The following is a 22581-nucleotide window of genomic DNA, read 5'->3' as shown; positions in this document are numbered from 1 at the left end:
ACAAAACAAAAACAGAATAGTTTTGCAGTTGATAATGACATTTTCACCCCTGCCCCGGCAAGGTTCATCCGGACCACCTTACTTCATGGATGAAAAAAACTGAAAGAACTGCAGATGCTGGAAATGAGAAACAAAAACAAAAACAAAAAATGCTGGAAAAACATAGCAGGCCTGGCGGCATTTGTGGAGAGAATTACTGTTTCAGGTCCAGTGACCCTTCTTCAGAACAAAACCTTACTTCATGTAAGGATCTGTACACTGAAAAATCAATGAGCCACTTAAACTTAGGGAAGATATTGCCCATTTGAGTCCGTTGTCATCTCCAGTTATTGACATACACATGTCCAGTTAAGCCAGTTAAATAACAAGGCAGATTGAATGTATTTTTGGTATGCTCATATTCTGCTAATATAGGTTTTGATTCCAAAACTGATGATCATCCATAACCACAGTATATTTGAGCATTTTTAAATGTTTAAGGAAAGAAGCATTAGCACCAAGAGCTAGAAACCAGCCAATAAGATTGTAAAATAACATGGCTAGCTGTAGCTTTGGACATGGGAGATAAAGTTGATTTGGCTGTTGTCTAATGTATAAGCAAAGGCAACAGTGGCAGCTCAGAGAGATGACAGAGACTTGGAAAAACAGGAAGCTATATACCAAATGTAGGGTGTGAAATACATCTATATACAGACAGGATGCGGAGATCAAATAATCAGCTGACCTGGTTGGGGAGCAGTAACGAGGATTAAAGCCCAGGGTGCAGAATTTCTGCGTGTGAGCCCTACACTTTTGGTAATAATATCGAACTGATGTTCCCTGTGAAGACAGTTTTACCTCATCGTTGAAGAAGCCTCACTTGTGGTACAAAGTGCGGCCTTTGATACGTTTCTCAGTGATGTGGAAGCCAGTTAAGAGTTAGGAGCAGTTAACATACTTATGGAATTAGGCTTATGGTCTCAATGCAATTGCTGAAAATGCTGCATTTTTAAAATAAAAATTATCCACACAGGAAAACTATAATCTGGAAAGAGGTCAAACATTTTGCTGTTCTTTTGCAAAGCATTATCTACCATCCTACCACATCCAGTCACTTAGCCTGACCAGCACAATAATATCAGGTTTCAATGGTGATGACACATTTCTTTTGAAAGCACTACAGTCAACAGCAGAAAAACAACTCTCTCTGCACTATAAGCAACTCTGTGCATGTAAATCAACACTGCAGACTCAAAACCTTGATCCAGATCAGCAAACTACATTTTCTTACAAAAGTCAAACAAGGGATGAAGTAGGACCTATGGTCCCAGAAGCCTGCTTTGCCTTTTATTAATGTTATGGTAAATGTAATCTTAAGACCACGCGACATAGGAGCAGAAGTTAGGCCATTCAACCACGGCTGATAAGTTTCTCAACCCCATTCTCCTGCTTTCTCCCTGGATTCCCTTGACAATCAAGAACCTTTTTATCTCCGTCTTAAATATACTCAATGACCTGGCCTCCCCAGCTTTCTGCAGCAGCGAATTTCATAGATTCACCACTCTCTGGCTAAAGAAGTTACTCCTTATGTTTGTTCTAAAAGGTCTTCCCTTTTCTCTAAAACTGTGCCCTCAAGTCCAAGTCTCTCCTACCAATAGAAACAGCTTCCCAACATCCACTCTGTCCAGGCCATTCAGTATTCTGTAAGTTTCAATTAGACCCCACCCTCCTTATCCTTCTAAACTCCATTGAGTATAGTCCCAGAGTCCTCAAACGTTCCTCAGGTTAAACTTTTCAGTCCTGGGACCATTCTTGTAAGCCGCCTCTGAACCGTCTTCAGGGCCAGTACTTCCTTCCTGAGATGCAAGGCCCAAAGCTATGCACAATATTCCAAATGTGGCCTGGTCAGAAGCTTTTGGAGCCCAAGTAGATCCCTGCTTTTATATTCAAGTCCTCTCAAAATAAATGCCAACATTGCATTTGCCTTCCGATATTACTAAGTCAACCTGCAAGTTTACCGTGAAAGAAACCTGGGCTAGAACTCCCAAGTTGCTTTGCATTTCAGACTTCTGAATTTTCTCCTCATTTAGAACATAGTCCATACCTCTATTCTTCTGACCAAAGTGCACATCTATTGTTTCTCCTGGTCTAACTTGCTCATTATTTCCTCCACAAATGCTAACAGATTTGTCAGGCATGACCTCCGCTTGATTAAGCAGTGCTGACTTGGCCTATTTTATCATATACTTCCAAGTATTCACAAATCTCATCCTTCACAGTGGACTCCAAAATCTTACCCACACCCAAGTTTAGGATAATGGGCATATAATTTTCTTTAGCCTTACTCTAGGGTGCCGTCAATCTGGTCCTGTAGATTTATCCACCTTCAGGCCAGTTTTTCTAGCATCTTCTCCTGTGTGATGGCCACCATGCTCAGCTCTGACCAGACTCAAATTTTTCAGATGTTACTCCTGTATTCCACTGAGAAGACTGATGTAAAGCAATTATTCAATTCCTCAGCCATTTCATTGTTCCCCACTGCTACCTTTCCAGTAGTCCAATATTCACTTTTGCCCTTCACATGTCAAAAGAAACCCTTACAGTCCTCCTTTATATTACTGACTAGCTTACCCTCATGTAAATCTTCTCCCTCCTTGTTTTTTTTGTTGCCCTTTGTTGGTCTTTGTAAACTTCCCCATCCTCTTGTTTCCCACTGCCCTTCGCCAAATTATATGCTTACTCTTTTGATTTCATACCATTCCTGACTTCCTGAATCAGCCATAGTTGCTCCATCGTCCCTGTACCAGGCTTCTTTTGCCTAGGGATGAATTTTTGCTGTGTCTCCTGAACTACTCCTCAAAACTGCTGCCATTGATGGTCTACATATTTCCTGCTGGGCTCCTCTCCAAGTCAATTCTGCTCAGCTCCCCATTGAGGCCAAAACCAATGTTCTAACAAAAAAAGTGTGATTAGGCTGGTCAACAGGACTTGAAGGTGGGGTGGGGTGGGGAGGGGAGGGAAGGGAAGGGTAGAAATTACCCAGCGGGGAACAAAGCAGGTTAACATCTGTAGGAGTAGATTCCGCTGTGTGGAAAAATACAAAATAAGATTACTGGAAAGGAGAACTCAGGAGAGGTTATTAGCATCTGCAGCACAGATGCAAATAGGACAGTGTTTGGAAAGGGTTAGGAATCAAACTTCAAGCACACAGGATAAGCAAGTGACAATGAGAAATGGGATGGTTAATACAGAACTGAAGGTGTTATATCTGAATGCACGCAATATAAGGGAAGGTAAATGAGCTTGTGGCACAGATTGAAATTGGCAGATAAGACGTGGTGGGCATCAGACATGGCTGCAAGAGGATCGGGATCGAGAGCTGAATATCCAAGGATATACATCTTATTGAAAAGATAGATAAGTGGGCACAGAGACTGTGTTGTCCTATTAGTAAGAAATGAAATTAAATCAATAGTAAGAAACAAAGTAGAGTCAGATGGTGTAGAATCTGTGAGGGTAGAGCTGAACTGCAGAGGTAAAAAGAAACCATAGTTGGAATTAAGTACAGGCCTCCAAACAGTACTCAGGAGCTGGGGTCTGGGATGCACCTGGAGATAGAAAAGGTGTGTAAGAAAGGCAAAGTTAAGGGGGATTTCGAATATGCGAGTGGACTGGCAAAACCAGGTTGATAGTGGCTTGCAAGAAATGAAATTTGTGAAATGTCAATGATACGGCTCTTTGGAGCAGCTTGTGGAGCCCCCAGGGGAACAGCCATATTGGGTTCAGTAGTGTGCAATGAAGCAAACTTGATAAGTGAGCTAATGGTGAAGGAACCTTAGGAGGCAGTAATTGTAATGAATGAATTTACTCTGCAATTTGAGAACAAGAAGGTAGAATCAAAGGTAATTGTATTTCAGTTGAATGAAGTCAACTTCAGGTCCCGTTGACCAGTCTAATCACACTTTTTGTTAGAACATTGGTTTTGGCCTCAATGTCAATTTCATGCCTGCTCTGTAACCCTGAAATTTGTCAGAGTTGAAGAATCGATCCAAGCCTTGAATGTATTCAATGACTCAACCTCCAGAGACCAACTATGTGGGAAGAATTCCTTCTCATCCAGCTCAAATGGGTAACACTTGATTCTGGAACTGTGCTCTCTTGTTGGATTCTCCAATATTACCTCAGCATGTACCTTGAGACTCTTTGCATCTTATATTTCATTAAGGTTACCGCTCAACTCCAACAGAGTTAGTACCCAACAGCTTACTAGACTCAGAGATAATGGGAACTGCAGATGCTGGAGATTCCAAGATAATAAAATGTGAGGCTGGATGAACACAGCAGGCCAAGCAGCATCTCAGGAGCACAAAAGCTGACGTTTCGGGCCTAGACCCTTCATCAGAGCTCTCTGATGAAGGGTCTAGGCCCGAAACGTCAGCTTTTGTGCTCCTGAGATGCTGCTTGGCCTGCTGTGTTCATCCAGCCTCACATTTTATTAGCTTACTAGACTGTTATCATTACCCTGCTATACAATGACAAATACACAATTTTTCCTCCACTAGATGCAAGCAATAACAATGTATGGAAATGTAGAAAAAGGATATTTCTCAAATTCTACAATGAGGGGTAAAATGTGTACATATGCAGTTAGTTTACGTACAAACTGTGATGCTTCACATGGGCAAACAACCTGCAGACACCCTGAGTTCAGGCTAAAGCAGAGTTAGAAGATTTCTACAAGGCATGAATGTTTCTCTTATTGCACTGTAGGAAAGAAATGTCAGGGTTGATGCTGGGCAAGGAGAAATAAATAGTTAAACTACTACAATGAAGCGTCTTGGCATGACAAATTTTCATAAAAATTATTCACATGATTGGTTACAGCAAGGGTACTGGAGCCAAGTCACACTCCTCAAAGTATACAACAAATGGCACAATGTTGTGACTTTAACATTCAGAAGACTTTTCATCAAGAAATTCTGAAGTTACTCTTGGGTATGACAGAAAGAAAGATACGCTACTTATTGGTTGTCAAAAACCATTAGGCTCAAAGTAGCTTATCTTGGTAGAGGCTGCATGTATTTTTTTTTGTGTAGGGTCTCATCCTCTCCAAGCACAAACAGCATGCTCATACAATTTTTTTCCATTAAATTAAAGCATGTGAAACAACAGCTCCCAAATGTATTCCCAAGGCAATCCCACAATAAATCAGAGAAGACTGGCCAAACATCAGCACCCTGCTTCAGGCTACATAAATTGCTGCCCATTTCAAAGATAGCATTCTTACATTATGCCTGATCAGTGCAATACAAAGGCTTTGACCACAGCTCTCTTTTCAGAAATATGCCCAAGATCTGCAGTGTTGCTGCTTGTGGCTATCCCTAGTCGGAGATTTACAGTCATGGTTTTTTTTAAAAAACAAAAAATAGGCAACCAGAACTACTGTGTGAAACTAAAAGGCCCCCTTCATACTAACTGAGGTCACCTCGTCAGGATCAAAACAGCAGAGACTATTCTATAGAAAATGACTACGCTATAAATTGATGTGCAACTTGACTGCACAAAAGGTCTAGAGAAATATTAAAATAGAATTTGTTAAACCTTATACATGTGAAATCTAACTTAAAAAGGAAAGCATTTTAACTTGTTAAATATGAAAAAAACATTCAAAATTGAAAGCAGTAATCTCAAACAAACTAAAACATAACCAGGATGTCTATAAAATTATTATACTGGGCAGGAGTAAACAGAACAGAGCTACCACAAGTTTATGCAATGTTGCCCTTCCCTATGCCTTCAGGATCCAGGCTCAAATTCAGATCAGACTGTTTCTAACAACTTACTTTACATAACTCCAAACCGAGCATTGTCCACTTATTTGATGAGGCCACACGATCAGCTTATGCAAAAGACCATAAGACATTGGCCTTACTTCCACTCCTTTCGGCCCATCAAGTCCACTCCGCCATTTAAATCATGGCTGATGGGCATTTCAACTCCACTTCCCTGCGCTCTGCCCGTAGCCCTTAATTCCTTCTGAGATCAAGAATTTGTCGATCTCTGCCTTGAAAGCATCCAATGTCCCAGCCTCCACTGCAGTCCGTGGCAATGAATTCCACAAGCCCACCACACTCTGGCTGAAGAAATGTCATCTCATTTCAGTTTTAAATTTACCCCCTCTAATTTTAAGGCTGTGCCCACAGGTCCTAGTCTCCCCGCCTAATGGAAACAACTTCCTAGCGTCCACCCCTTCTAAACTATACATTATCTTGTAAGTTTCTATTAGATCTCCCCTCAACCTTCTAAACTCGAATGAGTACAATCCCAGGATCCTTAGCCATTCATCATACGTTAAACCTACCATTCCAGGGATCATCCGTGTGAATCTCCGCTAGACACGCTCCAGGGCTAGTATGCCCTTCCTGAAGTGTGGGACCCAAAATCAGACAGAGTATGCTAAATGGGGCCTAACTAGAGCTTTATAAAGTCTCAGAAGCACATTGCTGCGTTTATATTCCAACCCTCTTGAGATAAATGACAACATTACATTTGCTTTCTTAATTACAGACTCTACCTGCAAGTTAACCTTTAGAGAATCCTGGACCAACACTCCCAGATCCCTTTGTACTGCTGCTTTGTGAATTTTCTCACCATTTTAGAAAATAGTCCATGCCTGTATTCTTTTTTCCAAAGTGCAAAACCTCACATTTACTCACATTGAATTTCATCAGCCATTTCCTGGGCCACTCTCCTAAACTGTCTAAATCTTTCTGCAACTTCCCCACCTCCTCAGTACTACCTGCCTGTCCACCTATCTTTGTATCATCGGCAAACTTCGCCAGAATGCCCCCGGTCCCTTCATCCAGATCATTAATATATAAAGGTGAATAGCTGTGGCCCCAACACTGAACCCTGCGGGACACCACTCATCACTGGTTGCCATTCCAAAAAAGAGCCTTTTATCCCAACTCTCTGCTTTCTGTCAGACAGCCAATCCTCAATCCAAGCCAGCAGCTCACCTCGAGCACAATGGCCCCTCACCTTGCTCAGCAGCCTCCCGTGAGGCACCGTATCAAAGGCCTTTTGGAAGTCTAGATAGATAACATCTACTGGGTTTCCCTGGTCTAACATACTTGTTAACTCTTCAAAAGAATTCTAACAGATTTGTCAGGCACGACCTCCCCTTACTAAATCCATGCTGACTTGTTCTAATCTGACCCTGCACTTCCAGGAATTTAGAAATCTCAACCTTGACAATGGATTCTAGAATTTTACCAATACCGAGGTTAAGCTAATCGGCCTATAATTGTCCATCTTTTGCCTTGATCCTTTCTTAAACAAGGGGGTTACAACAGCAATTTTCCAATCATCTGGGACTGTCCCTAACTCCAGTGACTTTTGAAAGATCACGACCAAAGCCTCCGCTATTTCCTCAGCCACCTCCCTCAGAACTCTAGGATGTAGCCCATTGTGGCCAGGAGATTTATCAATTTTTAGACTTTTAGTTTTTCTAGCATTTTCTCTTTTGTAATGCCGACCATACTCAACTCTGCCCCCTGGCTCTCCCCAATTGTTGGCATACTACTCATGTCTTCCACTGTGAAGACTGACGCAAAGTAGTTAAGTTCTTTAGCTATTTCCTTATCTCCCATTGATAGCCTTCCAGCATCAATTTGCCTCTTGTTTGTTTCTTATGTATTGAAAGAAGCTTTTACTATCATTTCTAATATTACTAGCTAGCCTACCTTCACATTTGATCTTCTCCTTCCTTATTGCTCGCTTTGTTATCCTCTGTTTTTGCAGCCTTCCCAATCTTCTGATTTCCCAGTGCTCTTGGCCACTTTATTGGCTGTCTCTTTTTCTTTGATATATTTCCTGACTTCCTTTGTCAGCCATGGCTGTCTAATCCCACCCCGGATAATCTTTCTTTTCGTTAGGATGAACCTCTGTACTGTGTCCTCAATTACACCTATAAACTGCTACTGTTGTTTGTCTACTGTCTTCCCACTAGGCTCTGCTTCCAGTCGATTTTCGTCAATTCCTCACCTCATGCCGCTGTAATTACCTTGATTTAACTGTAACACCATTACATCCGATTTTGCCTTCTCTCTTTCAAACTGCAGACTGAACTCTACCATATTATGATCGCTGCCTCCTAAGTGTTCCCTTACTTTAAGGTCTTTTATAAAGTCTGGCTCATTACATAGCACTAAGTCCAGAATCGCCTGCTCCCTTGTAGGCTCCATCACAAGCTGTTCCAAAAAGCCATCCTGAAAACATTCCATGAATTCCCTTTCTTTGGATTCACCGGCAACATTATTCCCCCAATCCACCTGCATATTGAAGTCCCCCATGATCACCGTGACCTTGCCTTTCTGACATGCCCTATCTATTTCTCGGTGCAGTTCTACTGAACCTGAGGTTGCTTCCACTTACCTAATCTGCAAATGTACAAAACAGGTGACAAGGAATAAAACAACTGCCCAGTGTTAGCATAGGATGACAGTGTTTCCTCTCTATGCCAATAAGGAGTGTGAGCAGACTCAGACGTAGTACCCAAAGAATACAGGGGTATCAAATAAAAAAGTGCAAAACTAACAATTGAGTGTTGAATAACATCCATACCCGTGGACCAGGAGGCCTGGATTCAAGTCCTACCAGCTCCAGTTGTGTGTATTAACATCTCTCAATGGGATGAATGGAAAAATGGGTTAAATTAACCAAAAAAATTAAATGATTTTAGAAGTCCAAAGAAGTGTCAATGTCAACTACAAAGATCTGAAACTGCTATGGTACAACTTTCTGGTAGCAGATTGTGTTTTTTGGGACATGTGCCATTCCCACAAGTGTATGCATTCCTGGTGGCAAAGCCATTTTATCGGAAACTTGGATGAAAGAAAATGATATATTCTTAATGTACGCTGACTTGCAGCTTCACTGATTCCAAGGTTTAAATAATAGCGAGTAGTTTTATAGTCACTGTTTCGTCAGTTGACGATCTGCAGCCCGTGTTTCCATAAACAAGTTATTTTATACCTTTTAAATTTTGAGGCCAGGAGACGTTGGCAAAAAAAATTGGTAATCTATTCAATAATAGCTTTTAAAAACAGATCAATCAGCATGGTTTAATGCTGTCATTTAGCTTTAGGTGGAGTGAATTTCCCTTTGAACCATTCTACAATCCAATTTCTTGACAAGTTATGTAAGCAGACTCTGCTACAAATTAGCTGTTCAAAAAGAAAAAAAATTCAGAATTAATCACGACTTTATATTTACTACTTGTATTCAAACAAAACCCAAGATTGCATACTCATTAGCCAATTAACTGCAATGGTGCACATATCTTTCTATCACTAACAAAGCCTCCCCAATTCGAAATTCAATTGTAACATTCCCTTCTTGTCTTTTATTCATTTGAGAGACATGAACATCTCTGGCTGGCCAGCACTTATTGCCCGTCCTTAGCTGCCCTTGAACTCAGTTGCTTGCGAGGTAATTTCAGAGGGCAGTCGAGACCCATTGTTATGGGTATGGAGTCATGTATCGGCTAGACCATGTTAGGATGGTATATTTCCTTCCTCGAAGGATGTTAGTGAGCCAGGTACCCTTCCTACCCACCGTCCCCCCCCCGCCACCCCCACCCCGCACAAAGGGTAATGGCTTCCATGTTCAAAAAGGCTGTGTGTTCAGCAAAGAGTTGAGATGGCTACTAAAGATTGCCAAAACCTCTGAACAACATTGGTAATCTAAGCTTTCATATTCAGGAAAGGCAGGAACCAAATCTGGAAAAACAGGGTGAAAATGTAATTGAGCAAAAATATGAAAAATACAAACAAACAGCTAGAGGTCAGGTAACACTATTATAGATGGCAGCAGTATATCTGTTTTGACTTAGATCATCAACTCTAGACAAAGCTAGTGAAGAAATTAGACTATTGAGTCAAGGGCAATTTACATCCCTTTTTAAAAGCAAATGGCAGCATTAATTCATTTTGATCAGTTTTGTTTTTAAAAAATCAACTCTGTAGATAGTGACATTTCACCAGCATCTGACTTAGATTAACATGCTCTAGATTGACAATTGATGAACCAGTGACAGTAAATTTAGCCACTAATCTGGTGCACTGCTGCAGTAAGTCAATAAAAATTTTGAACTTGATTTTTACCCAAGTTTCCTAAAAATGAGCTCTGCCTTTAGAAATATGCAAATCTAGTTGCACCAAAGTATCAAATCTCAGACGCAACATATCATAAAAAGCAGCTCACTGGGCAAGTGATTTTTCTGAACTCAGAACAACTTTGGCCTCTCTCCTGCTTGCTCGTAAATTTTCATCCTATTCAGATCTATGTCACACCTCCAGTGGCAAGTGGGACTTAAACCCAGGCCTTCTGACCTAGAGGCAAGGACAGTACCATTATACCACCAGAGCTCCTCTCTAGAACTCACAACTCAGATCCACCACCAACAGCTCTCCTGTACCAGAACAGTTTGGTTTGTTGAGAATCAACATGATTTCTTCATTCTCAATCCCGTAAAATTGACAATGGGAAACAACAGCACTTGTACCTTCAAACTCACTCAAGAGAATTTCTTGAATACCATTGGCATTGCTTGCCTGGAGAGCCTTGCTTCTGTTTTAATAGCATCTTGTCCCCAAACAACACTTTTACATAGGTTGAGTTCTTGAAGGGCACGCCTTCAGGAAATGCATGGTTAATGAACAGGTTAAACAAATTTGAGTGTGTTTTCTTCAGAAATTTTTTTATTGAAGATATATTGAATCACATTCAGTGCTGTCGCTTAGAGGGAAAATAAGCGAGATTGTTCTTCCAACTGTTTGTTTGCACCATAGCCTGCAAACCTTCAAAGCAGACAGAGGAAAAGAAACAAGAAAAGAACATTCCTAGAATACAAGGTGTGGAGCTGGATGAACACAGCAGGAAAGCTGACGTTTCAGGTCTGGACCCTTCTTCAGAAATTTGGGGGGGGGGGGGGGGGGGGGAAAGAGAGAGAGAGAGAGAGAGAGAGAGAGAGAGAGAGGAGGAAGGAAAGAGGGCTCTGCACATCCACTAATGTGGTATATTGTATCTGCTGTTCCCCATGTGGCCTCCTCTGCATCGGGGAAACCAAGCAGACGCTTGGAGATCGCTTTGTCAAACTGAGTATTGGTGCTCCATAAATGGCAAAATCCAGGAAATCCTCACCTATGTCTGGGACAACACCCACAATTCCCTGGCCCTCAACACCTCATCTTCACCATGGATGCCCAGTTCCTACATACTTGCACTGCCCATGCAGATAGCCTAAAAGCCCTCCGATTCTTCCTCTCCTGCAGGCCCAACCAGTCCCCCTCCACCGCGGTCCTTATCAGCCTAACCAAACTTGTCCTTAAAAAAGGTTACGTTTGGTTCGTGACAAACCACAAGTGCTCCACAACAGAGGGAACAACAGATACATTGGTGGTTGTGCACAGCCCCCTTCCCCTTCCCCTTCCCCATTTCTGAAGAAGGGTCCAGACCAGAACAAAAACTTTCCTGCTCCTCGAATGCCGCCTGGCCAGCTCCACACCTTTTTATCTCAGGCTGCAGCATCAGCAATTCCTACAACCTCCATGTTTAATTTTCTGATGTGTCTATAATACAAGAAAACACAGTCATTTACAACTATTTCAAACGGTGGGTGAGTAAATTAACCTTCCAAGAATAAACCTCTTAAAAATGGTGGAAAGTTGAGTATTTGATTTGTTATGGCATCAAGAGCTTCAACATCCTTTCAGAAAGGGATTTATGAAACACAATATGCATAATGTCAGGGGTCTAATGGTTACTGGACTTTTAGCAAAATAGGAGGGTTATTAACAACCCTAACAACAGCTGGAAAATGCACAAGGAGATTTAAAAGTGACTGAAGGTATGATCAGCAATTGTTAAACTATGGTGAAAAAAATAGAATGTTTATAAAAGGAACTAATTTCAAAACTACAGGACAAAAACTTGTCACATCAACAGGATGGAAACAAAACCTGGTTCACAAAAAGTTTGCAACCAGTCATGCTGCCATACACTGCACATAAGCTGTACCTGAGACAATGTGCTTCAACTGATGAAACACCGAAGAACTGCTAATGCTGGAAATCAAACAGAAGTTGTTGGAACACTCAGGTCAGGCAGCATCTGTAGAAAGAAAACAAAGTTTCGTTGCTGGATTTTTCCAGCAATTTGATTTTGCTTCCATCGATTCCTTGTCACCTTGAATTGAGGCCAGTATCTGCAAGAGATCAGCAACTGCTGCTTCACTTGGGAGTATTAAGCAGCTTGAAGATTCTCTACACAGAAATCAAACTTGTAAAGACATTTATAAAATGTACAACTGGTTAAAGTTGATATTTTGGAAAACGAGAGACACCTGATACATTGCACAGAAATCAGTGATAAAACTGCATTTTGAAATCTGGCCTCGATATTCACTGGAGCAGGGACTTGGAAAAGTGGTTGGGATGGTGGAGTCGTGAGTGGTAAAACCCAGTCCAAAAACAAGAGAGTTCCAATCTCACAGCATGTGTATTTCGTGGTCTTCAAAGATCCAGATCTGTAAATCAGCCTGACTGACAGATCTGCTCATCACAAGGAAGACGCCAGACAACAGTGCAGTCCAGGATCCAGAGTGAATTTGTAACTGTCGGATTGCTGTTTCACATTAACATCTCTCAACCTTTCAACTGAATAAAATCCATCTGCTTGGCTGGCACTGGTAGCAGAAATAATTCTAGATAGCAAGGTGTAGAGCTGGAGGAACACTGCAGGCCAAGCAGCAGAGGAGTAGGAAAGCTGACGTTTCGGGCCTGGACCCTTCTTCAGAAATGGGGGAGGGGAAGGGGATTCTGAAATAAAAGGAGTGGGGGGGTGGACAGAAGATGGATAAAGGAGAAGATAGGAGGAGAGGAGACAGACAGGTCAACGGGGCAGGGGTGGAGCCAGTAAAGGTGACTGTAGGTGGAGAGTTAGGGAGGGGATAGGTCCATCCAGGGAGGATGGACAGTCAAGGGGGCAGGAAGAGGTTAGTAGATAAGAGATGGGGGTGGGGCTTGAGGTGGGAGGGGAGGAATAGGTGGGAGGAAGGAATGGTTAGGGAGGTGGGGACAAGCTGGGCTGGTTTTGGGATGCGGTTGGGGGAGGGGAGATTTTGAAGCTTGTGAAGTCCACATTGATACCATTGGGCTACAGGGTTCCCAAGTGGACTAGGAGGTGCAGGAATAGCAACCTTCAGGTGGCATCATTGTGGCATTGCAGGGGGCCCGGGATAGACATGTCATCTAAGGAGTGGGAAGGGGAGTTGAAATGGTTCGTGACTGACAGGTGCAGTTGTTTATTGCAAACCGAGTGTAGGTGTTCCACAAAACGGTCCCCAAGTGGTCCTACTAATCTTAGAAATAATTCTACACAAGGCTCAATGCAAAATAATCCATGCCAAGAAATGAACCAAGAGAACCATGCATTGGCATTTGAAGATGAACCTTATTTTCAATTAAAGTTCATGTAAGTGGTTATTAATCCTATCCAGACTCCAGTCTGTCAGAGGTGGCTGTATTATTACTAAACGGGTTGAGAGAACTTGCAACTGGCTTGTGAGCTTGAGAAATTTCGCTATTTACACATTTGATCAGGCTTGATAAGTATAAAAGAAATAGAAATTTAAAAAACCTTCTACTAAACAGAAATTTCTGCTTAAATCCTTCCAGTTGTTCATTAGAAATGAACGTTCCCAAAAAATTTTTAACAGTCGCATTCAACATCATCTGAGCTTTCCAAAGTCAATTATATCCTATCACAACCGTGATGTGGAGGTTTGGTATTGGCCTGGGGTGGACAAAGTCAGAAGTCACATCACACCAGGTTATAGTCCAAGAGGTTTATTTGATGTCACAAACTTTCAGAGCATCGCAGATAAACCTCTTGGATTATAATCTCATGTCATGTGATTCTGACCAGCAAGTTGTCATGGGTTAGGATTTCCCCACCATCTTTCTCCCCCCACCCTGATCAGCACACATGAAGCTTATTGTGTTTTTCAATCATTTTAGCAGGTGGAAAACACCACCTCTCAATTGCTGACAACACAACAGTGCCTGTTAATGGTGACGAAGAGACAAAGCATTATTATGGCACCAGACAAATATAATTGAGACACCTTTCTTGCAGCTCCTTTTCATCAAATGAAAAAGTCCACCTGCTTATAGAATCACTATACAAAGCAAACACTAGTGTTCCAAACTAATTAACAAAAGCAAATCCTCTATATTGGTCCTTACTATCTTTATATTAAAAAATGATCCAGTGTCTATAGACAGTGTACGGTGTCTCCCCCTTCTCCCAAAGCAGAGATGGGGCAAGGAATGGACCGGTTTAGACCCCCATCCAACTTTATAGGGACATATTTCTTTGACATCATAACAAAGTGAATTGCTGCCAGGTCAGTACCAATTTTGCCATGATCAAATATTAGGTGTACAACAATAGTACAATTTGTTCACAATGCAGTTCACTCAAAGTCAAAATAGCTTCTGAGAAGAGGAATTTGCAAGCAAAATCTGTTGTGTAGCCCCACGAAATATAATTGAGATGGTTCCTAGAATAGCAATCTTTCTTGTATGCCACAAACATTACTAAATTCAGAACTCAATGTTGTGAGCTTGGATCTGTCCAAGACTTATGAATCGCAAAAAAAAATCCACCTTACATGTTATCCCCCTCAATTGTGAAACTGTCACCTGGATTTAGTCTGTTCCATAGGATAGAGAACATGGAACATAGAACAGTACAGCACAGAACAGGCCCTTCAGCCCACAATGTTGTGCCGACCATTGATCCTCATGTATGCACCCTCAAATTTCTGTGACCATATACATGTCCAGCAGTCTCTTAAATGACCCCAATGACCTTGCTTCCACAACTGCTGCTGGCAACGCATTCCATGCTCTCACAACTCTCTGCGTAAAGAACCTGCCTCTGACATCCCCTCGATACTTTCCACCAACCAGCTTAAAACTATGACCCCTCGTGCTAGCCATTTCTGCCCTGGGAAATAGTCTCTGGCTATCAACTCTATCTATGCCTCTCATTATCTTGTATACCTCAATTAGGTCCCCTCTCCTCCTCCTTTTCTCCAATGAAAAGAGACCGAGCTCAGTCAACCTCTCTTCATAAGATAAGCCCTCCAGTCCAGGCAGCATCCTGGTAAACCTCCTCTGAACCCTCTCCAAAGCATCCACATCTTTCCTATAATACGGCAACCAGAACTGGACGCAGTATTCCAAGTGCGGTCTAACCAAAGTTTTATAGAGCTGCAACAAGATCTCACGACTATTAAACTCAATCCCCCTGTTAATGAAAGCCAAAGCACCATATGCTTTCTTAACAACCCTGTCCACTTGGGTGGCCATTTTAAGGGATTTATGTATCTGCACACCAAGATCCCTCTGTTCCTCCACGCTGCCAAGAATCCTATCCTTAATCCTGTACTCAGCTTTCAAATTCGACCTTCCAAAATGCATCACCTCGCATTTATCCAGGTTGAACTCCATCTGCCACCTCTCAGCATCCTGTCAATGTCCCGCTGCAGCCTACAACAGCCCTCTATACTGTCAACGACACCTCCGACCTTTGTGTCGTCTGCAAACTTGCTGACCCATCCTTCAATCCCCTCATCCAAGTCATTAATAAAAATTACAAACAGTAGAGGCCCAAGGACAGAGCCCTGTGGAACCCCACTCACCACTGACTTCCAGGCAGAATATTTTCCTTCTACTACCACTCGCTGTCTTCTGTTGGCCAGCCAATTCTGTATCCAAGCAGCTAAGTTCCCCTGTATCCCATTCCTCCTGGCCTTCTGAATGAACCTACCATGGGGAACCTTATCAAATGCCTTACTGAAGTCCATATACAACACATCCACAGCTCGACCCTCATCAACTTTTCTAGTCACATCCTCAAAAAACTCGATAAGGTTTGTAAGGCATGACCTACCCCTCACAAAGCCGTGTTGACTGTATTTGATCAAGCCATGCTCTTCCAGATGGTCATAAATCTTATCCCTCAGAATCCTTTCTAACACCTTGCAGACGACAGACGTGAGACTTACCGGTCTATAATTGCCGGGGATTTCCCTATTTCCTTTCTTGAAGAGAGGAATTACATTTGCCTCTCTCCAGTCCTCAGGTACAACTCCAGTGGACAGCGAGGATGCAAAGATCTTCGCAAGTGGCGAAGCAATTGCATTTCTCGCTTCCCAAAGCAGCCGAGGACAAATCTGGTCCGGGCCTGGCGACTTGTCAATCTTAATGTTTGACAAAATTTTCAGCACATCAGCTTCCTCTATCTCTATCCATTCCAGCATGCACACCTGCTCTTCAAAGGTTTCATTCACTACAAAGTTCGTTTCTTTCGTAAAGACAGAAGCAAAAGACTCATTTAGGGCTTCCCCTACCTCCTCAGGCTCCACACACAAGTTCCCTATGCTATCCCTGATCGGCCCTACTCTTTCTTTGACCATTCTCTTATTCCTCACGTAAGTGTAAAATGCCTTTGTGTTTTCCCGGATTCCTTCTGCCAAGCCTTTCTCGTGCCCCCTCCTGGCTCTCCTCAGACCATTTTTGAGCTCCTTCCTTGCCTGCATGTAATCCTCACTAGCTGAACTTGACCCTAGCTTCCTCCACCTTATGTAAGCTACCTTCTTCCTTTTCACAAGAAGCTCCACCGCTCTCGTCATCCAAGGTTCCTTTATCTTACCCCTTCTTGCCTGTCTCAGAGGGACATATTTACTCATCACTCGCAACAACTGTTCCTTAAACAGTCTCCACATGTCTATAGTTCCCTTACCATGGAACAACTGCTCCCAGTCCATGCTTCCTAACTCATGTCTAATCGCATCATAGTTTCCTCTTCCCCAATTAAATATCTTCCCATTTTGCCTAATCCTCTCCTTCTCCATAGCTATGTAGAATGTGAGGCAGTTATGGTCACTATCACCAAAATGCTCTCCCACCACAAGATCTGATACCTGCCCCGGCTCGTTTCCGAGCACCAAGTCTAGAATGGCCTCTCCCCTCGTCGGCCTGTCAACGTACTGCGTTAGGAAACCCTCCTGAACTCACCTTACAAAAACAGCTCCATTCAAATCTTCTGCTCGAAGGAGGTTCCAATCAATATTAGGAAAGTTAAAGTCACCCATTACAACAACCCTACTGCGTCCACACTTTTCCAAAATCTGTCGACCTATGATTTCTTCAATCTCCCTGCTGCTATTGGGGGGCCTGTAGTAAACCCCTAACGAGGTGACTACTCCCTTGCTGTTCCTAATTTCCACCCATACTGACTCAGTAGGCAGATCTTCCTCGACAAAGGAAGCTTCTGTAGCTGTGATACCCTCTCTGATTAGTAGTGCTACACCCTCTCCTCTTTTTCCCCCCCTCACTATTCTTTTTAAATGTTCTAAACCCTGGAACATCCAGCAACCATTCCTGCCCATGAGAAACCCATGTCTCTGTTATGGCCACAACATCATAGCACCAGGTACTGATCCATGCTCTAAGTTCATCACTTTTATTCCTGATACTCCTTGCATTAAAGCAAACACACTTTAACCGATCCCTTGGTTCCTTCCCAGGAAAATCCTTCCCACTAGCTGGTCTACCTCTTGCTACTGCCTCACCTGCATCAAGGCTCACCTCTGGTATACAGCTCAGGTTCCCACCCCCCTGCCATACTAGTTTAAACCCTCTCGAACTACTCGAGCAAACCTTCCACCCAGGACATTGGTCCCCTTCCAGTTCAGATGCAACCCGTCCTTCTTGTACAGGTCCCACCTTCCCCAGAAGGCATCCCAATTATCTACATATCTGAAGCTCTCCCTCCTACACCAGCTGCGTAGCCACGTGTTCAGCTGCGCCCGCTCCCAGTTCCTCACCTCGCTATCTCGTGGCACCGGTAGTAAACCAGAGAACACTACTCTGTTCGTCCTGCTTTGCAGCTTCCATCCTAACTCCCTGAAATCACTTTTTATATCCTCAATCCTATTTCTGGCTATATCATTTGTGCCAATATGTAACACGATTTCTGGCTGTTCGCCCTCCCCTTTTAGAACCTTATACACCCGATCGGAGACGTCGCGGACCCTGGCACCAGGGACGCAACATACCTTCCGGGAATCCCGATCCTGACCACAAAATCTCCTGTGTATTCCCCTAACTATCGAGTCCCCTACCACGAGTACTTTTCTATTCTGCCCCCTTCCCTTCTTTGCCACAGTGTCAGGCTCAGTGCCAGAGAACTGACTACTATGGCTTTCCTCTGGTAGGTCATCCCCCCCAGCAGTATCCAAAACAGTATACTTATTGCTGAGGGGAATGCCCACAGGGGATCTCTGCACTGTCTGTCCCCTTTCCTCCCCCTAACTGTAACCCATCTCCTTTTCAGCATCCACCCTGTTAAGTCCTCTTGGAAATTTTATATACATCAAATAAGATCACCCCTCAGCCCTCTAAACATCAATGGGTACAGGCCAAAGCTGTCCAATGTTTCCTTAGAAGATATACTTCATTTCCATTAGTAGCCAAGTTACTGCAGCCCTGGAAATTCTCAGTCAAATCAGAAGAACTAAGTCACTGCTCATCCATAAAGAGATAAAGAATAGGCCAGACTAGACTACAACTGGTCATGAGATAATGGGAACTGCAGATGCTGGAGAATTCCAAGATAATAAGATGGAGGCTGGATGAACACAGCAGGCCAAGCAGCATCTCAGGAGCACAAAAGCTGACGTTTCGGGCCTAGACCCTTCATCAGAGAGGGGGATGGGGAGAGGGAACTGGAATAAATAGGGAGGGAGGGGGAGGCGGACCGAAGATGGAGAGTAAAGAAGATAGGTGGAGAGAGTATAGGTGGGGAGGTAGGGAGGGGATAGGTCAGTCCAGGGAAGACGGACAGGTCAAGGGGCTGGGATGAGGTTCGTAGGTAGATGGGGGCGCGGTTTGGGGTGGGAGGAAGTGATGGGTGAGAGGAAGAACAGGTTTGGGAGGCAGAGACAGGTTGGACTGGTTTTGGGATGCAGTGGGTGGGGGAGAAGAGCTGGGCTGGTTGTGTGGTGCAGTGGGGGGAGGGGACGAACTGGGCTGGTTTTGGGATGCAGTAGGGGAAGGGGAGATTTTGAAACTGGTGAAGTCCACATTGATACCATTAGGCTGCAGGGTTCCCAGGCGGAATATGAGTTGCTGTTCCTGCAACCTTCGGGTGGCATCATTGTGGCACTGCAGGAGGCCCATGATGGACGTGTCATCTAAAGAATGGGAGGGGGAGTGGAAATGGTTTGCGACTGTGCAGTTGTTTGTTGCGAACTGAGCGGAGGTGTTCTGCAAAGCGGTCTCCAAGCCTCCGCTTGGTTTCCCCAATGTAGAGGATGCCACACCGGGTACAGTGGATGCAGTATACCACATTGGCAGATGTGCAGGTGAACCGCTGCTTAATGTGGAATTTCATCTTGGGGCCTGGGATAGGGGTGAGGGAGGAGGTGTGGGGGCAAGTGTAGCATTTCCTGCGGTTGCAGGGGAAGGTGCCGGGGTGTGGTGGGGTTGGAGGGCAGTGTGGAGCGAACAAGGGAGTCACGGAGAGAGTAGTCTCTCCGGAAAGCAGACATGCCCACTTGTTCAACCGGGAGCCTAACCCTCCCTCCACTGACCCCTTCACCCGCTTCCAACACAAGTCCTCCTCCTGGACACCACCCCCAGGCCTCCTACCCTCCCTCGACCTCTTCATCTCCAACTGCCGTCGAGACATTAACCGCCTCAACCTCTCCACCCCTCTCACCCACTCCAACCTCTCCCCCGCAGAACGGGCATCCCTCTGCTCCCTCCGCTCCAACCCCAACCTTGTTGTCTGTATCGGGTCTTTTAAAGTTTATTAGCTGCTGTTTTAGTGTGTTGGTGGGTTTGTGGGCTACCCTGATACTCGGACCCCTTGGCATCAGAGTAGCCCACAAACCCACCAACACACTAAAACAGCAGCTAATGAACTTAAAAGACCCTATACAGACAAATAAAACAAACGTCATCTACAAAATACCTTGCAAGAACTGTGACAAACACTACATTGGACAAACTGGCAGTAAGCTAGCCACCAGGATACATGAACATCAACTAGCCACAAAACGACATGACCCACTATCACTCATATCCTTACGTACAGATAAGGAAGGACACCACTTTGATTGGGACAACACATCCATCCTAGGACAAGCCAAACAGAGACATGCACGAGAATTCCTAGAAGCATGGCATTCCAACCGGAATTCCAACAAACACATTGGCTCCAAATCAATCTACCATCCCCTGAGAAAAAGAACAGGAAATGACATCACCAACCCAAGGAAACCTAACCAGATAAATAGAAAGCAGGACATAACACCAGCGCTTCGTCGGAGGCTCACTGATGTTACCTAGAATGGTGACGAAACGTCTGAAAACGAACCTTCCAGCTCAGCGAGCAAACTCACATCCAGATACCATAGTCCACAAATCTCTCAGTACAATATCAACTGTCTGATCAAATTAGATAACATCAGTGCAGTCAAAAGACTACAAGACTTGCTCCACTTCCATTACTTACTTCAGGTAATTTTCCTATTACTTGAAGTCTACTTTTCTAGGTAATAGGCTTTCTGCTGTTTGCTATGATTGTCAATAGTTCTTCTTGTCCTCCAGCAATACAATTTTACTGTATTATACATAAGCTAAACTGAAAAATTCTGAAGGACACCAATTCTAAATGCACCTACCAATACTGGAAAGACAAATTCATTAAAAATACGTACAGCTGATTTGCTCCAGTACAGCAAGAACTAATCATTGACCCAAGGCGCTCACTTTCGTTGACTTGGAGAATATGTCAATTATGTGCTGGAACAAAGAAACTCAAATTTTGAGAGATGCCTTGGAAACCGAAAATGCTTCAGGCTTCAAAGTAGCTAAAACATTTAAATCCACGAGCAAGTACACACTGGGAGGAAGCCCTCACTTTCCCTGCCTTAATATACTTCAGGACAGAAAAATTCCAACAGTAGAGTGCAAGAACACCTTATGCTCAACAGTTTGAGATGCATAGGTTCAAAAAAATAAGAAAAATTGCCCATTCTATCTTGAAATGATTGAAGTGAAGAGGTTTTGACAGGAGGAATATCTCAAGGAAGGGAAAGGAGGGAAGAAGAATGATGAAGAAAGGGGTCAGGGAGGAGAGGGGTAGGGAAAAAAAACAAGCAGAGCGGAGAGAGATCTTCCTTTAAAATTACAACAGAAGTTGTCACATCTGAGCAGTCAGTTGATGGTAAACGTGGTCTGCGCTTAGCCGCAAGGAATCAACGAACATGCATGCACAAGCTTTGTTACTATCTTTTGAATCATGTATCATCAAGCAAAGTGGAATCATCTTTTTTAAAAACAAATTTACTTTATTAAAATCGAGACAACTGTAACCAAGCTCCACTGGAACACCATTACTCTATTGAGTCTTTCTCAAAATGGCTTTTAAGTTAATAACCACCTTAAATCAAGTGTTTATACAAATAACTTTTTTTTTTACACACAACTGCATCATGGCAAGTTGGCTAGTTAGCATTAATCCCCTCTTGAAAAAAAATTCAAGTCAAATCACATCAAATGCTGAAATTTAAGAGCCCAAATATTGCTGGACTATAACATGCTGTCATATTTTTGTTTGAATTTTTCCAAAATTTGTGAACTGTTGAGGGAGGCAAGTTAGGTCCAGCAATATTGTTCAAGTTATCTTAAATTAAAAAGGGTCAAACTCAGGAGGATCAAGCTTTTTAAAATGTAGCAACTATTACACTTACCTTCTGCAAAGGAAGTACCATAAATGCTCCACCACCACTTGCATCCACAATTATTGCCACAAATTTGGGATTCACAGCACAGAATGAACTATCCCAAGTAACCCTGGAAACTCTGATGTCATCATAGCACTGGTCATTTTTCACAGCCTGTCCAAAGACGTGCCGAAATTTGCTCTGTCGTACAACTCTCCGCTGTTGCATCTCTGAAAGAATTTTTATTGAAGAAAACATGTTAACACCATGCAATCAACAGAAGTTCCCAATCTGGAATGGATGGCAACATTCTTATTTAGCTGACTTTAATGGCATCACATTAGTCATAGAAAACTTCCATGTGGACACACTGTGGCTTCGTTCTCTTTGTGCTCTGAAGGAGGGTTGAATTATTATGGGCTTGTGAAAAGTTTGACGTCTGCTCACCTGAACCTCAAAGTAATAAAGGTCAGAAGTCAAACAAACAGTCACCTAATGAAGGAGCACAGCTCTGACAGCATGTGATTTCAAGTAAATCTGTTGGACTATAACCTGGTGTCATGTAACTTCTGACCTTGCCCACCCCAGTCCAACATCATCACTTCCACAACATCTCTAATTAATATGCAATGTAGTTTCTGTGCTTCTAAAGTTCAAAGTCAGGTTACATCTTATCTTTCAGTTTCAGAAATTATGAGTATCTTCAGCTATGGGTTCATCTACAAATTTGGATA

The 22581-nt window shown here is 43.2% G+C and overlaps 1 protein-coding gene across 2 annotated transcripts in view; it reads right to left on the bottom strand.

Annotated features, from left to right (window-relative positions):
• LOC125464034 (coronin-1C-like) overlaps positions 1–22581 on the bottom strand; it is a 171267-nt gene that overhangs the window by 70257 nt on the left and 78429 nt on the right. For both annotated transcript variants that reach the window (XM_048556002.2, XM_048556003.2), the window contains exon 2: positions 21875–22077. In XM_048556002.2, coding sequence (XP_048411959.1) covers positions 21875–22077 — 203 coding nt within the window. The remainder of the gene's footprint in view (positions 1–21874; positions 22078–22581) is intronic.

The sequence above is a fragment of the Stegostoma tigrinum genome, chromosome 26, assembly GCF_030684315.1.
Source record: "Stegostoma tigrinum isolate sSteTig4 chromosome 26, sSteTig4.hap1, whole genome shotgun sequence".
Taxonomy (NCBI): domain Eukaryota; kingdom Metazoa; phylum Chordata; class Chondrichthyes; order Orectolobiformes; family Stegostomatidae; genus Stegostoma; species Stegostoma tigrinum.
This window is presented reverse-complemented; position numbering and strand designations above follow the sequence as displayed.